We start from the raw sequence: 13,868 nt of genomic DNA, 5'->3' as shown, positions 1-13,868 counted from the left end.
TTTTATTTATTTTCTTAAACCCTGCAAGCCATTGCCAGGGTGTGTGTGGCTGGGGGTGAATACACACCAGACTAATTTTGACCCGAACATGACCCTACCGCGGTCGAACACTGCTATTATGATCCCTCTTTGTTCGTGGAAAAAATTGCACCTTAAATCCATCTCTTCTACACTTAATCTCACTAATTTCATTAACATAATCATCTCTCCTACCGTAGTTCAATGGGGGTAATAATACAATTGTATTTCGGACCCCATGAAGTGAAAACTTAGCATTTACCGCCCAGTGGTCACTAACTCCTTTTACAGTTTGAAAGTTAACACTTTTTCGGGAATATTCGTTGCAGACAAAGCAAGAATATTATCGCTCTTAGTTGGGGAGGTGACAAGTTGATTCAATAGGTTCATCGTAATAGAATTCAATAGCGATTTGCAAATAACTTCGTCTTTACCGTCCGTTTTAAAACTATGACTATGTGCTCCAGTTTATATCGTAGATGACACATTGAAATCTCCACCGATTATAACGTCGTGATCATTGTGTTTGGATACAAAACCTTTGATTTGATGATCTTATTCTAGTTTTGAATTGTCTCTGTCGACTGGCGGTCTATAAAATTAGCATACATAAATTCTTTTGGATTAAGGACTTTCAATTGAGCACCAAACGCTCTCCAAACCATTATCCAGAATTACTGCAACCCCGCTGACGCAAAAATTTTTAACTGCAATAAAGACACAACCCCCCTTTTTATTTGTTCTGTCATTTATGTAAATGGAAAATGATTTCGGGAAAATTTCACCGTCGACAATATTAGTGGATAACCAGTTTTATGTCCCAGTAATTATATCTGCGCCTCTGCTTTGAATAAGGTGACGATATTCTGCGACTTTAATTTTTAAACTTCGGCAATTTACTACCAATATAGATAATGTTCCCTTGACTTTACGGTTTCCTGAATTTTTAACGAGGATCGTCTTTTTATTAATATTGAATCCCTTATAAAATTTTCCGTCCGATGCTACCCAATTGGTGTTAAATGAACTATTGCTAGCATTGAACCTCACTTCATTTAAAGCTAAATAATTAGGCAAAGAAGACTTTAGAGACGTACTAATTGACCTGCACGCTGACCTACAATTTAATCTAAAAATCCCTGCACCATTGGATCGCCAGGTGAAGGTCGACGAAGGACGGACGCCCCGATATCCTTACAGGAAGCACGCAACCTCTGATTGATATCTTAGATCCATCTGTCCTACACTTGATCTCTCTAATTTTATTGACATGATCTCTCCTACCGTAGTACGATCGGGGTAATAATACATTTTCAATATCACTGCTAAACAGACGTCCTTCCAATTTATGCAAGAGCTCCAATCTGCAATTTAACCTTCCCTCCGTGAGTGATTTCCAGCCTAGCTACTCTAATATTTTGGGTACGCTGCTAAGTTTATCACAACATCGTTTTAAAAATCTAGCTCCCAGACGCTGCACGCCATCCAATCCGGCAATTAATCCAACTTCGTGAGGATCCCATGAATGTACTTGCAGCATATTCTAAATGAGGCCTAACCAACGACATCTAACATTTCTCTTTGAACCTTTTCATCACATTTACCAAGCACTCTTCTAATAAATCCTAATTTTTTGTTAGCTTGTCCACATATTCCCCGTACGTGTTTCACCCAGGAGAGATCGGATCGCCTAGGTATTTAATGGAGTCTACACATTCCATTTCGGTGCTCCCAACGCAGTAGGCGTTCGGGAGGGAATTGCTCTTTTTCCAAAAATTCATGACTAAGAACTTTTTAAGTTATTCAAATTAACGAGTATCACACCAGCACTATATAGTATTAAGGTCAACTGACGAAAGCTGCGGTGTCCTCAGGATCACGGGGACGGAAGGACCGTTGCGTAGGCATCTCGTAATATATAGGCACTTGTATTAGTGGAGGTTAAATTAAGTTGTGCGTAAATGATATATTTATACATGTATACACACACATGCATACATACATACATACATACATACATACAAACACACACGTCTGTGTGGGCATGCATTATTGTGTATCCTGTTGGTTTTGCATGTTGTTGAATTCTATTTTAAGGGTGAGCACCCTCCCCATAGCTTGCGGGGCATTCTGTACATTTCTCCGGTGGTTCAAGAAGGCTTTTTTTCCTGACCCATTGACCAACTTGTGTCACATTCGTCGACGGCACCCATTCATAAAATTTCCGATTACGACGATTGGTGGGGTAATTACATGCATGTAGTGTTTCCGAAGAAGAAGGGTGGGTGAAGGGTGAGGGGTTGACTCACCAGGGCGGAGGCCATGAGGCAGGCTGACGTCTCGCAGGTAGGGAAGAGGAGTCGGTGGGGCGTCCGAGGCCAGCAGGCCGCCATCACGACGACCGCCACGAGCAACAGCAATAGCAGGACGACGGTCGCGACCGCCAAGCGGACCGCGCGCCGCCCCATGCCCGACCGCTTCCGCAGCCCGGCCTCCGTCCTCCCCAGCCACCCCTGGCGATCCTTAGAGTCGGGGTCCCCGCCACCCTTCTTCTTCTTGTCCGCGTACGGAACCCCCTTGGACTTCTCCGATAGGCAGGTGTCCTCGCGGTCCTTGGCCGTGTCGTTGCCCGTCGGCACGTCCTCCGGTTCGCGACCGTTCTGCCGCAGAGGAGTTTCAGCCGCGGCCATCTTATCCATATCCATCGGGAGACTACTGGTGTCTTCAAGAGTCGGGAACGAAGAGAGCGACGGATACGCCACCAAATCTCACATGCGCACACGAACAAGACTCGAAAACACACGCGCCCAGTCTCGGGGAGTCCCACCAGACGTCTGGCTCTCACGAAAGAATTCTGAAGAGACAAAACCAAGGGCGCACACCCTCGGTCGAGACACAGCTGGGAATTAATGGACGACAGAGGAATAAATCTCGCGAGAGAGATTTCGGTTCGAGGAAGGGATGGGGGGGGGGGTGGACTGAGAACGAAAAGTTTCCAAACAGAAATGAATCCGACGTATGAGTAGTGTGGCGTTGAACCACCTGGATATCTTCAACAAACGGATATTTTCATCAAGTTCACAAAAAAACTCGTGGGGAAGAAGAGATTGAACAACTCATTTGTACGCAGATACATAAAAAATAATAATATTACGATGCGCCAGAGTTGAATTACACGTGATATCATATGACGATTGAAAAAAAACCTATGGTAACGGGGCGGATAAATTAAGTTGGTCAGCGAGCGACGCTGTGACCGGATCAACAGGAGCTCCCCGTTACGATACGGCGTGAGAGAGAGTTTATGATGTCGATGTCGTCCGACGCAGATCGCTGGCAGACGCAGCGTCAACACATATGCAATCACACATGCAAAAATGCACGGGAACACGCCGAATTCGGCGAGGTTGGAAAAAAATCACGCCGAGGGAGACTTGATTTTTTTCTTCAGTGTCCCGACGGGAACTTTCTCTTCACTCACAGGGGGGGAAAGGCGAGAAGGCCAAGGTCGAACGCGGGGTGGGGGGAAAGTAAACCGTCGACCGCTCGAATCACTGCACTGCACACCCAACTAACTGCAAGCGAGGAACGAATATCAACGTCCAGAAAAAAATAACACGCCTCTCATTACCCGAACGAAGGAGAAATGTAAATTCACTCGTATTCTAATAAATACTTATTTCATCACCCTCACAATTATTCTAAAGTACACGAGACTTCAGGTAGGGAAACTTTCCCGCGAACGGAATTCTCTCGATTCACTCACTCACTCGATGACGTTCGAAGAATCGGGGCCCGACACAGGAGGTTGGATGGACGCTGCACAGAACTTAACACCATCAACGGCGAAAGCTAAACGAACTGAAGTCCACTAGTGAGGGCACTAATGCAAACTGAAATAATTATTCTTCACTAATTTCTTAAAAATAAAAAGATCCTTCCATTTAAGACTTGTTTTCGTGGTCGGTTCTTTCAATTCGCCCCCTTTTTCTATGAAACGCGTTCGTCCGACGGGGTGTCGAAAATCACTAGTAATCCACCAGCATTGCGACGAAGGGAGCCAACAAGCCGGAGTCGCGAGAGCCAAACCAAATACCCTGCTGAGAGAGATTCACCGGACGGCAGTCAACCAACCTCTCACCTCACATGGAAGCGACCAACTATGAAATGTCCCGCTAACCGCTCCCTACTCTCTCCTGCCCCGTCTAAATAGTTCGCCAGCTGGCCGTTGTCGACAGCGCCACTCCGTCCAATGAGTGCACCCCTGCGCCAATAGCTGGAAGCATTAGTCGAGCCGACAGTTCCAGGGTCGTTCGCGGCCCGCAGCCCGCTCGGCGACTCTCATGTATAGATAGTACTAGGGTTTCATAAGGACACGCTGCTATCAGATTTGTATTTTTTTACGTAGAACGGCCAGCAATTAAAATACGATCAAATCGTTCTCTTTCCGGAAAATGCCGTACCGGAATTACGAATGGTAATCAAAGTCAAAGTGATCGGCGGAATATGAAAAGGGTACATATTCACTGCCATGGTTGCGATTAGATTAAAAACAATCACATGACGCAACCTGGAATTCATGAAACTAGAATATTTTCATAGAAATCATGAATACTTACATAGCTTAAAGTTTACTTTTGCCAAATAATCAACTAGGTACACTTACACTGGAATGTGACGTTGATCACATGAAGATTACTGTCAACTGTTTCGCTCTCTTGGATTTTGGCATTACTGATTTCTATGAATTACGCACGTACCGCAATAAACCGCATACATACATACGCGCACATGCGGTTAGAGCCTCCATTGTTTATTGTCATGATATATCGTTTCATTTCGTTATTAAAAAATATTACTCCCACGGAATAATAATATATGGCGGACACAATTCATTTAATATGGATTATAAAAAAATAAGGCATACATATCATGCAACAATTTCAGAGCGTAAAAATCATTCGCCTTGACTGGGACTCGAACCCAGATCCCTCAATATCCGGTCGAGTGCTTTAGCCACTTAAGCTACCGAGGCGTCCTCTTAAACTCTGCCCGCAAGGTCGTGCGGCGGGGGGTGTTAGGTCACGACCTGTAAAAGGGAACACAGTCACATGCAAAATCTACACATCCATGCAAACCTATACCCACACTGGCGAATTCATTCAGGCCAAAATCCTTTCGACTTACGCGCATGCAAATACATATACTATGAACTGACAAACAATTGCACCTTAGGATGCTGTTAAAATGTATCCAATAACACGCAAGCTAGAATTTGATAAGTAAGAAGTGAAATTCTACAGCCAAATGGACATGCAACATACAACGGCCTCCTCCGCCGAGGACACAGGCAGGGAATGTGACCCAACGCTTCGGACGGAGAGAGACGAGGAATGGAAGGCGATTTTCAAAAACAGACAAAGGAGAGTTGTAACGAGCGATTATTTAATGGAATTCTAATGCGTTCGTGCAGGAAGGGTTTTGACAACAAAACGCACGAGGTCAGTGAAAGTGCATGCAATTTAGTAGAACTAACTATTCCCTGGACCCTGTGGGTGGCAAGTGGTATATTCTCTATAAATAACCCTACAGTTGCTATCGCTTATTATCCGTGAGAAGGAGTCCTTGAGTTTGCTAGTTCTGGCATCTATTTCCCGAATTTTATATGCATGATCCAAGCGACCAATGTATGTTGGAGTGCGAATAATTTTCGAGACCTCGGTGCTGAAACATGCGGATCTGAATTTATTTAGTAATTTCAACCTAGCATTGAATCGTCTCTCTTCTAATGATTCCCACCCCAACTCCATAAGCATTTCAGTAACGCTTTTCGTTTTATCGTAAGAGTTTGTAACTAAACGGGCTGCCCGGCGTTGAACCTTCTCAATTTCCCAAATGATGCCTTTTTCGCTCGGATCCAATACGCTACATGCGTATTCTAAATGAAGCCTTACAAGAGCGTGGTAACAACGTTCCCTGACCTTCGAGTCACTTTTGCCAACAATGCGTCTCATAAATCCCAATTTTTTACATGCTTGCCCGCAGACTTTACGTATGTGATTCGCCAAAGTTAAGTCTATAGTAAACGTAACAATTAGTTATTTTACCGTATCAACTACTTCTAGGTCAACTCCGGCTAATTTGTAAACAAACTCCGTTGATTTTTTAAAGAAATTTGCCACCGAACATTTATTGAGATTTAATGACAATCCCCATTTTGAACTACATTTAGTAATGCAATCTAAATCCTGCGCTAGAATGAAACAATCCTCATCCCCAGATATCTCCCGATAGATCACCGCGTCATCCGCGAACATCCTAATCCCATTACTTTTTATTTTGCTGTTTAAATCGTTAATAAAAATCAAGAATAAGCAACGATTACGCTTCCCTGAGGTACCCCCGATGTCAATCGTACGCCGTCGGAACTGGCGCCGTCAAGGACTACCTACACTTAAAAACTGCAGTTCGTGACGCGCTTTCATCTTTTAACACTTTGCGAACTATGCTCAACGTCTCCGTGCCCTAGTTTCTTAGTAAAAATCAATATTTAATGCCGTGATCATCTGTTCGTTGCATTTGACGCTTGCATCGAGTCACTCGACAGGGGTCAACTAAAAACCACGATATAGCCGGAATCTATTTTGTGGCCTGCCTCTTGATGTAAGAAGGGGCCATTAAGTCTCAGTTTCGCCCAAATAAAGACATATATCTATCTCATTAATTCTTCCTCCTTTCACTTATTTTGAGTGCTTCTGATATCCGGAATTGCATCAAATCTCTGTTTTCACCTTTAATGGTGATACCTTGATGATACCTATCCTTTGGTTTTAAATATTTGAGAAATTTGCCGGAACTGGAAAATTTAAAATCGCTGGAAGTGAGCGGGGAGAATTTTTTTCGCCCCTCGCGCCCCCGGGGGCGGAGGGGGAAGAGGAGGGGGAGGAATGGGCGGTCTACAGGGGGAAGGGGTCCTCTCACCATGTGTTACGCCCCCTTACTTTCGTCGTCTGCTCCCTAGGAATGTTCTTGACAGGGCATGCATACAATTACATATGTGCATGTGCGAATTCAATAGTTCAATGTAGAAATTGCAGACGTCTGTATTGTGGCGGCCGTGAGGGAAGACAGACCCTCGCCGTCGTTCATTTGTTCATCTCCCATCGGAACAATCGGTCTACTAGTCGCCTTCTTGTGAGTATGGCGCCCGACTTTGGCCGCAGCCGCGACAACCGAATGTGCGTGGGAACGAAGCATACATAAGTCGAGGTTCCTGAGGCGATTTGAGATTGGAAACCACAAGGGTATAGACACTCTTTTCATGTCAAATGATAATTGATCAAACGAAGAGGGCGCGTGAACTAAAGGCTGTGAATATGTCAGGTGTCAGTCCTCTAGGCAAAATTGAACATTTAAGAGAGACTCTACACCGATATTTCGGTCAAGCAAGTGGTCATCAACTGGAGCGGGAAATTTTGACAGCGGGGAAGACAACAGTAGCGGAGTACTGCCCGTGGTCAAGTGATTATGATGCAAGTGGGAGAGGAGGTGGGGGAGGTAGGGGGGGACCGGTTTCTTTGTGGGTGGGGGGAAGCAAATCTGGGAGTGGGGAGGGGAGAGGAGGTGGGGGTGATGTATGATGTTTGGCATGTGCTGCATTTGACCGCATTCCGGGATTTAATCGCTACTGCTATCTTCCCCACTGTCAAAATTTCCCTCTCCATTTGGTGGTCACCTTGTGGACCGAAATATCGGTTTAGAGTTTTTCTTAAATATTCAGCATTTCCCATAAAGTAATCTAGTGCCATGGTTTTGGGCATGGATCTATCAAAAACGTATTATTATAATTTAGCACCACAAAGCCGGCCTTGTTTTTGAAATTGACACAGCATCATCTTAAGAACTTTTCCTGAGGATTTCTCTGGGCGACGCCAAGCATGGAAATACGAATTTATGCGATCTCGAAATTGAGGAAATGCGTACAAGTAAGTATTGCGGCTAGATTCGATCACGATTCCACTTCTGATGTGCTTTCTGAGGAAGGAAGGCGAATTCAAGTTTTTTTCCCAGCGATTATCAAAGTCAACGCTTTCGGTGTTCCGAGAGTCGGGGTAGATTATCCGTAAAAACACGGCTCAACTGATGACACGCGTCTGAAATTGAGGATGCTCGATTGCGAATCACTGTGCGGCGACGAGTCACCTTCTGCGAATTGGGTGGGCATTGGGGTGAACAGAATAATGGATTGTGGAAATATAATGACTTAATATTCTCTTCCTTTGGACTCATGGCATGACCGTACATCCATGCATTGCTCGACCCTCGCACTTTTCCTGCCACTCAATTAAAAAGGGAAATTCCATTATTTCTCCATGAGGAGGAAAATGGAATTAATAGAATTCGGGAACGTGACTCGATGGTTCATCATAGTTATATTTGAACTAATCACGACCTTCGCGCAATTCATTAGGAAGCAAACTCAACGAAAGGGGCCCTACTTTCCTTATAACTATTTTCCTTAACTCAATTGATACTCAATGATGAAATTTTTAAAGGCTTAATACGGGGGTAGGCTGAAAACTAAGGCACACACGTTTGTAGACCATAAACAAAAGAACCTTCAGAAGCACTCCAGGTGGCATATGGAAGTAACATTCCCCATCAACACGCATGCGTAGGTTTGAGGTCGTTACATTCATCCAGTGTATTTTGAGAAGCGTAAGTATGTACTGAGACGTGTTCTAGTGCTATATCAACGCGAGTTAAACAGCGTGCTATTATCTAATTTTTAACTGCTGAAAAAGTGAATCCTACTGAGATTCATCGCCGTTTAAAGGCTGTTTTATGGTGACGATGCTGTTGATAGGTCTACCGTAAATCGATGGGTAGTAACATTTCGTGGTTGCGAGCCTGAAAAAGCCTTAGTTGTTCATGAAACACGCAGCGGAAGTCCGATCACTGCCACAGACGATAAACATGGCAAACTCGTCTAACATTTGATTCAAAATGACCGGCGAATCACTCAAAAGCGTATAATACACCTCCGACGTCGAGTTTGTCGTTTTAAAGGCAGCCTGGCGCCAATAATCCTGCAACATGACAACGCTCTTCCACACATCTCGCGCGCAACTGGAAAGGCTCTGTGAAGCCTGAACTGACTCCACACCCTCCTTATTCCTCCGATCTTGCGCCTTGCGATTTTTATTTTTTTCCTTCATTCAAGAGAGACCTCAAGGGTAATCATTACACCTCGGACGGTGAGGTGAAGGAAGCTGTCAAGCCCTGGATTCGAGAATGTCGGAAGAGTTTTTCAGTGACGGAATGAAAAAACTTGTTACACGTTGGGATTAATGTATTAGCCTTAACGGTGACTATCTTTTAAAATAAATTCATGATTTTGAAAATTAGGAATTATGCTTTAAAGTACTTTTTTTCCATCTTGCTATTTATTTTTGTTTGTGGTCTAGAAGCATGTGTGCATTACTTTTCAGCCTCCCCTCGTACATGTATATGACCGGAAAATTCCCCAAAAAAGTTTTAAATATATTTTCGCTCATTTCGCTTGTCTTACACGGTCCTTTAAATTTTATCAACCACTCTCAATCCTTTGATTGGTTATCTGCTGCAGTCCTCCATTATTCTCTCTCCAGGTATTACGATTATGTTGTTATAATAATATTATGTTCCTAACTAATCCATTGTACTTCAAAGTGTGTCGCCCGTTGTACCTCTTCGCTTCCGTAGAAATTTCTCCACGCGATCCTTTTCTCTTCTGCTCTTCCATATACTTTGTATTTCCATTTAATCTCCATAATTCTTCTCCAGCAACATGTTAAAAAGGCAGCTATTCTTCACATTGCCCACTTTTTCACTGTCTCATCTATCTGCCCCACAGAGTTCCACGCTCCATGCTAACGTTTTGACGAGCTGCTTCCTTGTTTGCAGCCTCTGGTGCTTTGGACATTAAGTTGTCGCTTCTTCACGAACGCCTTCATAGCCTGAACTATTCTACGCTATTGATGCCGGTCGAGCTTCCGCAGTCCTAAGCTACTTACACTGTTGCTCAGGTCGACGAAGGGTTCCACTTGCTCTATCTAGTTTCTCTAACCTCTCGAATCGAATTGAATATCTGTCCTCGGTTTCTATTTTCCAAACACAAGAATTTTTAGTTTTCTTCTGGATGATTCTGATATTATATTCCCAAAGTTCTTGGTCCATAGCATTCAGAGTTGATTGCAGGTCGTCTCTCTTTCCCGCAACTACTTCAACGTCTATACGTATGCGAACCGGAGCATGTCTACTTCTTCGCCAAGCACCTTGACCCCTTTGAATCCCAAGTCTTGATCTTATTTTCTAGCCTCTTCTAGCTATACATATTATTATGAATAAGAATTATGTTTATCATTATATATTGTATTATCTGTATTATGAATAGTGCTGACGAGAGATTGCATCCTTGTCTAACTCTTTTCTTCATTTTGAGTTTTATTTTATTTCCGTTTTCAGATTCTTCCTTCCAGATTCTTGCACGGGTTATATCCTGATGTCCTTTTCTTCTGTCGTTATAGTTCATTCCAAGCGCTTCTAATTTCTTGAACATCTTGTTCCATCGATGTCGTAGAAGGCCTTCTCCAAGTCCGAGAATGCCAAATGCAATAGCTTGGTTTTGCTTCATTTTTTGGCTAGTACGCACGAGCTGAGCAATTGCCTCTCCTCTTTCTCGTTCGGCATCCAAATTGGTTTACCGTGATGCTTTCTTCTTTCTTAGCTTCTGTCCTTCGGCTGATTACCCGAGTAAGTACGAGGGCTGTTCAGAAAGTAACTTCTGTTATGCTATAAAAAATGAACTGGAATGGATACTGAAAATTTATTATTTTCATTTCAAAACTACATATCTCTACCATTTTCATATATCATCGCCAAATAGGTTGAAACATTTGTCATATATCTCAATAAGTTTACGAATTCCTTCAGCATAAAATTCGGCCGCCTTAAATTGCAGCCAACCGATGACGGCATAGCATCTTGAAGTTCCTCGTCGAGACGAGCACAAAACATGCAAAGTAGCCTAACTTTTCATTTGAGTTCCCATTCAACAAGAGTCGTAGAAATCTGTGAAAAAACTTTATAAAGATTTCAGCTATCGTAAAACTCCCGTTTCCACGTAGGTTTTCATTAATTTTTAGGTGCAGTTCATTATGTTCGCCACAGACGGGGGCAGCCATTTCTGTCATCATCATCATCATGGACATTTGTCCGTTCACTCTTAAACTAACGACAAACATTGACGAGCAACTCTTATCACTCATTACATTTGGTCTGTATATAGCAGAAATTTCCCGGTGATGAATATTAGTAGCTTTGAAGTTTTTTTTACCAGTGAAGTCCTTATCGCTGAACGGACTTCACATTTGGCGGGAATTTCAATTGAATTGCTCAACGAACGATTCTCAATTTGACTCGCTATTGTTTGAATAAACAATTGACAAGCGGCGCGACCGTCCAACCACTGCAGCTCGAGGCGTATACTGACCAACTGTGTGTGTGCGTCACTACAGCGACCATTAATCGGCTCCCTCTTCCACTAAGTCTCACGCCACACAAAAACGGAGGTTACTTTCTGGACAGCCCTCGTAATTTCGATGTTTGAGACATCAGGCTCAATATTTTTTGTCTTTCACATTTATTTGTTCTTGGTTTCTTCGATATTGTAATCGTCGCACTCTTCTCTTAGAGGTCCTCTGGTAGTAGTTTTCGTGGCTATCGTCGAATGGGCCCGCGGCGGGCAATCTCCCGCCTTCCCCTGCTAAACGCCCCGACCTTGGATACGGCGGGAGGGGGCGGGCGTGTGTGCACGCGACGCGGTCTTCTGCTTGCTTCCAACGTGCCCCTCCCCCCCTCGCCTTCGCCCGTCCCTCCTCTTGACCAGAGGGCACCCCTGGGGGACCGCCCCTTGCACACCCGCCACTGCTACCTACCTCGAATTCGAATGACGGCTTTCCGTTGGCATACGTATTCTAAAAATCCGCATTATTATAAACAATAAATATATATATATATATATATAAATACATATTCGCCACTAATTACAAATTCACGCAAGATATTTCAAAGGTTTGTTAATACGTCGCAATATACTTGCCTATCGATAACGATATAGACCACGTCGATATAATTGCAATTAAACATTAAATACGCCCATATTACTCTGTCCTAAATTTGGCTTCAGAATACGACTGCGAATGTACATTTTTAACGTTACGATTCCATATAAAAACTTCGAAAAATTTGGAATTGGTACGTGCTGTATCGCGTCATCTCTTTGAAAGAGTTAAGTGATTACCGTGATCCTGAGGACACAGCAGCTTTGTCAGATGACCTTAATGTTGTACAACACTGGTGCGACAGTTGGCGATTAGAGTTAAACTTTAAAAAGTGCGTAGTAATACATTTTTGGGAAAATAGCTATTCCCACCCGAACGCCTACTGCTTTGGGAACACCGAAATGGAATGGGAAGAAATGTGCATGGAAATAGAACACATACGGGGAATATGTGGACAAGCTAACAAAAAATTAAGATTTATTGGAAGAGAACTGGGTAAATGTAATGGAAGGGTAAAAGAGGAATGTTATCTGTCGTTGGCTAGGCCTCATTTAGAATGTCCTGCAAGTATATTATGGGATCTACATGAAGTTGGATTGATTGCCGAATTGGATCGCGTGCAGCGTAGAGGAGCTAGGCTGGGAATCACTCAGTGGGGCGAAGGTTAAATTACAGATGGAACCTCTTTCATTAATTGGAAGGATGTCTCTTTGGCGATGATGCTGAAAATGTATTATTACCCCCATTTTAATATGGTAGGAGAGATCATGCTTATATAATTTAATAGATTAAGTGTAGAATAGGTAGATATAAGATTTCATTTTTTCCACGAACGATAGGGGATCATAATAACATTGTTCGACTGCGGTAGGGTCATTATCTGATAAAATTATTCTGGTGTGTATTCGCCCCTTGCCACATACCCTGGCGGTGGCTTGCAGGATATATATACATAAATAAAATAAAAGAAAAGTAATTCTTTCGTCTCTCAGCTGGACATTGTTTCCCACGGAGTTGGTACCGGACCCTCCTCGGAAATCACATCGCTGGCAAATGTTATGGTAAACCGGTCCCTAGTACCAATACCCTGTTGTGATGCTTGCATCGCACTCGAAATAAGGGCTTAGATAAGTTTTACCCTTATGAAATCACCCTTGGCTTTGATTACTGCCTTATCTGGTTTATTTCTTATATATGAGGCCCTTTGTCTTAGTATCATCCAAGCTCGAAATTCCGACTTATCACGACTTACTTAATTGGACAGGGATATAAAAAAAATGACACCCATTTTTTCGTAACGACTGAATGCTGCGATGATTTTTTTCAGTTTTCTCGAGCTTTCCGTAGCGTGGGGCAACATGTTAATACACGGAGATATTCATTGAAAAGGAAAGGATCATTTGCAGAGAAAAAATGTCCTTATGACCTAAAGGGTATTAAAAAAACTCTTTACGCCTTAGGAACCATTATTTATTATAGCCAATCTTGATTCATGTGCATACCAAATGAGCTTGTTTCTCGAAAATACAGGATGATTTCCAAAAGTAATGCAATTGAATTTCCCGCGCCGTTCCTATTGGCCGGAGTGGGTCGAAGCATTTGGAGTAGGAAGGTCAAGAAAGACCAACCGAGTGGAAATTTCAAGTGAACTTTTGCAACGCTTTGAAACTCAAGCTGATTTTTTCGGACAACGCCATCACTGGTGTTGAAACCAGGGTTTTTCAATACGACCCAGAAGCAAAACGC

At 43.1% G+C, this 13,868-nt stretch overlaps 1 protein-coding gene across 1 annotated transcript in view; it reads right to left on the bottom strand.

Moving 5' to 3' along the window:
* LOC139689674 (endothelin-converting enzyme 2-like) overlaps positions 1-4,159 on the bottom strand; it is a 284,393-nt gene extending 280,234 nt beyond the window's left edge. Inside the window, exon 1 of the mRNA XM_071586864.1 lies at positions 2,328-4,159. Within this exon, the coding sequence (XP_071442965.1) occupies positions 2,328-2,723 (396 nt within the window). The 5' untranslated portion in view covers positions 2,724-4,159. The remainder of the gene's footprint in view (positions 1-2,327) is intronic.
* Positions 4,160-13,868: the final 9,709 nt, after the last annotated feature.

Source organism: Hetaerina americana, unplaced genomic scaffold (genome assembly GCF_022747635.1).
Source record: "Hetaerina americana unplaced genomic scaffold, ioHetAmer1.1.p SCAF_27, whole genome shotgun sequence".
NCBI classification, from domain to species: domain Eukaryota; kingdom Metazoa; phylum Arthropoda; class Insecta; order Odonata; family Calopterygidae; genus Hetaerina; species Hetaerina americana.
This window is presented reverse-complemented; position numbering and strand designations above follow the sequence as displayed.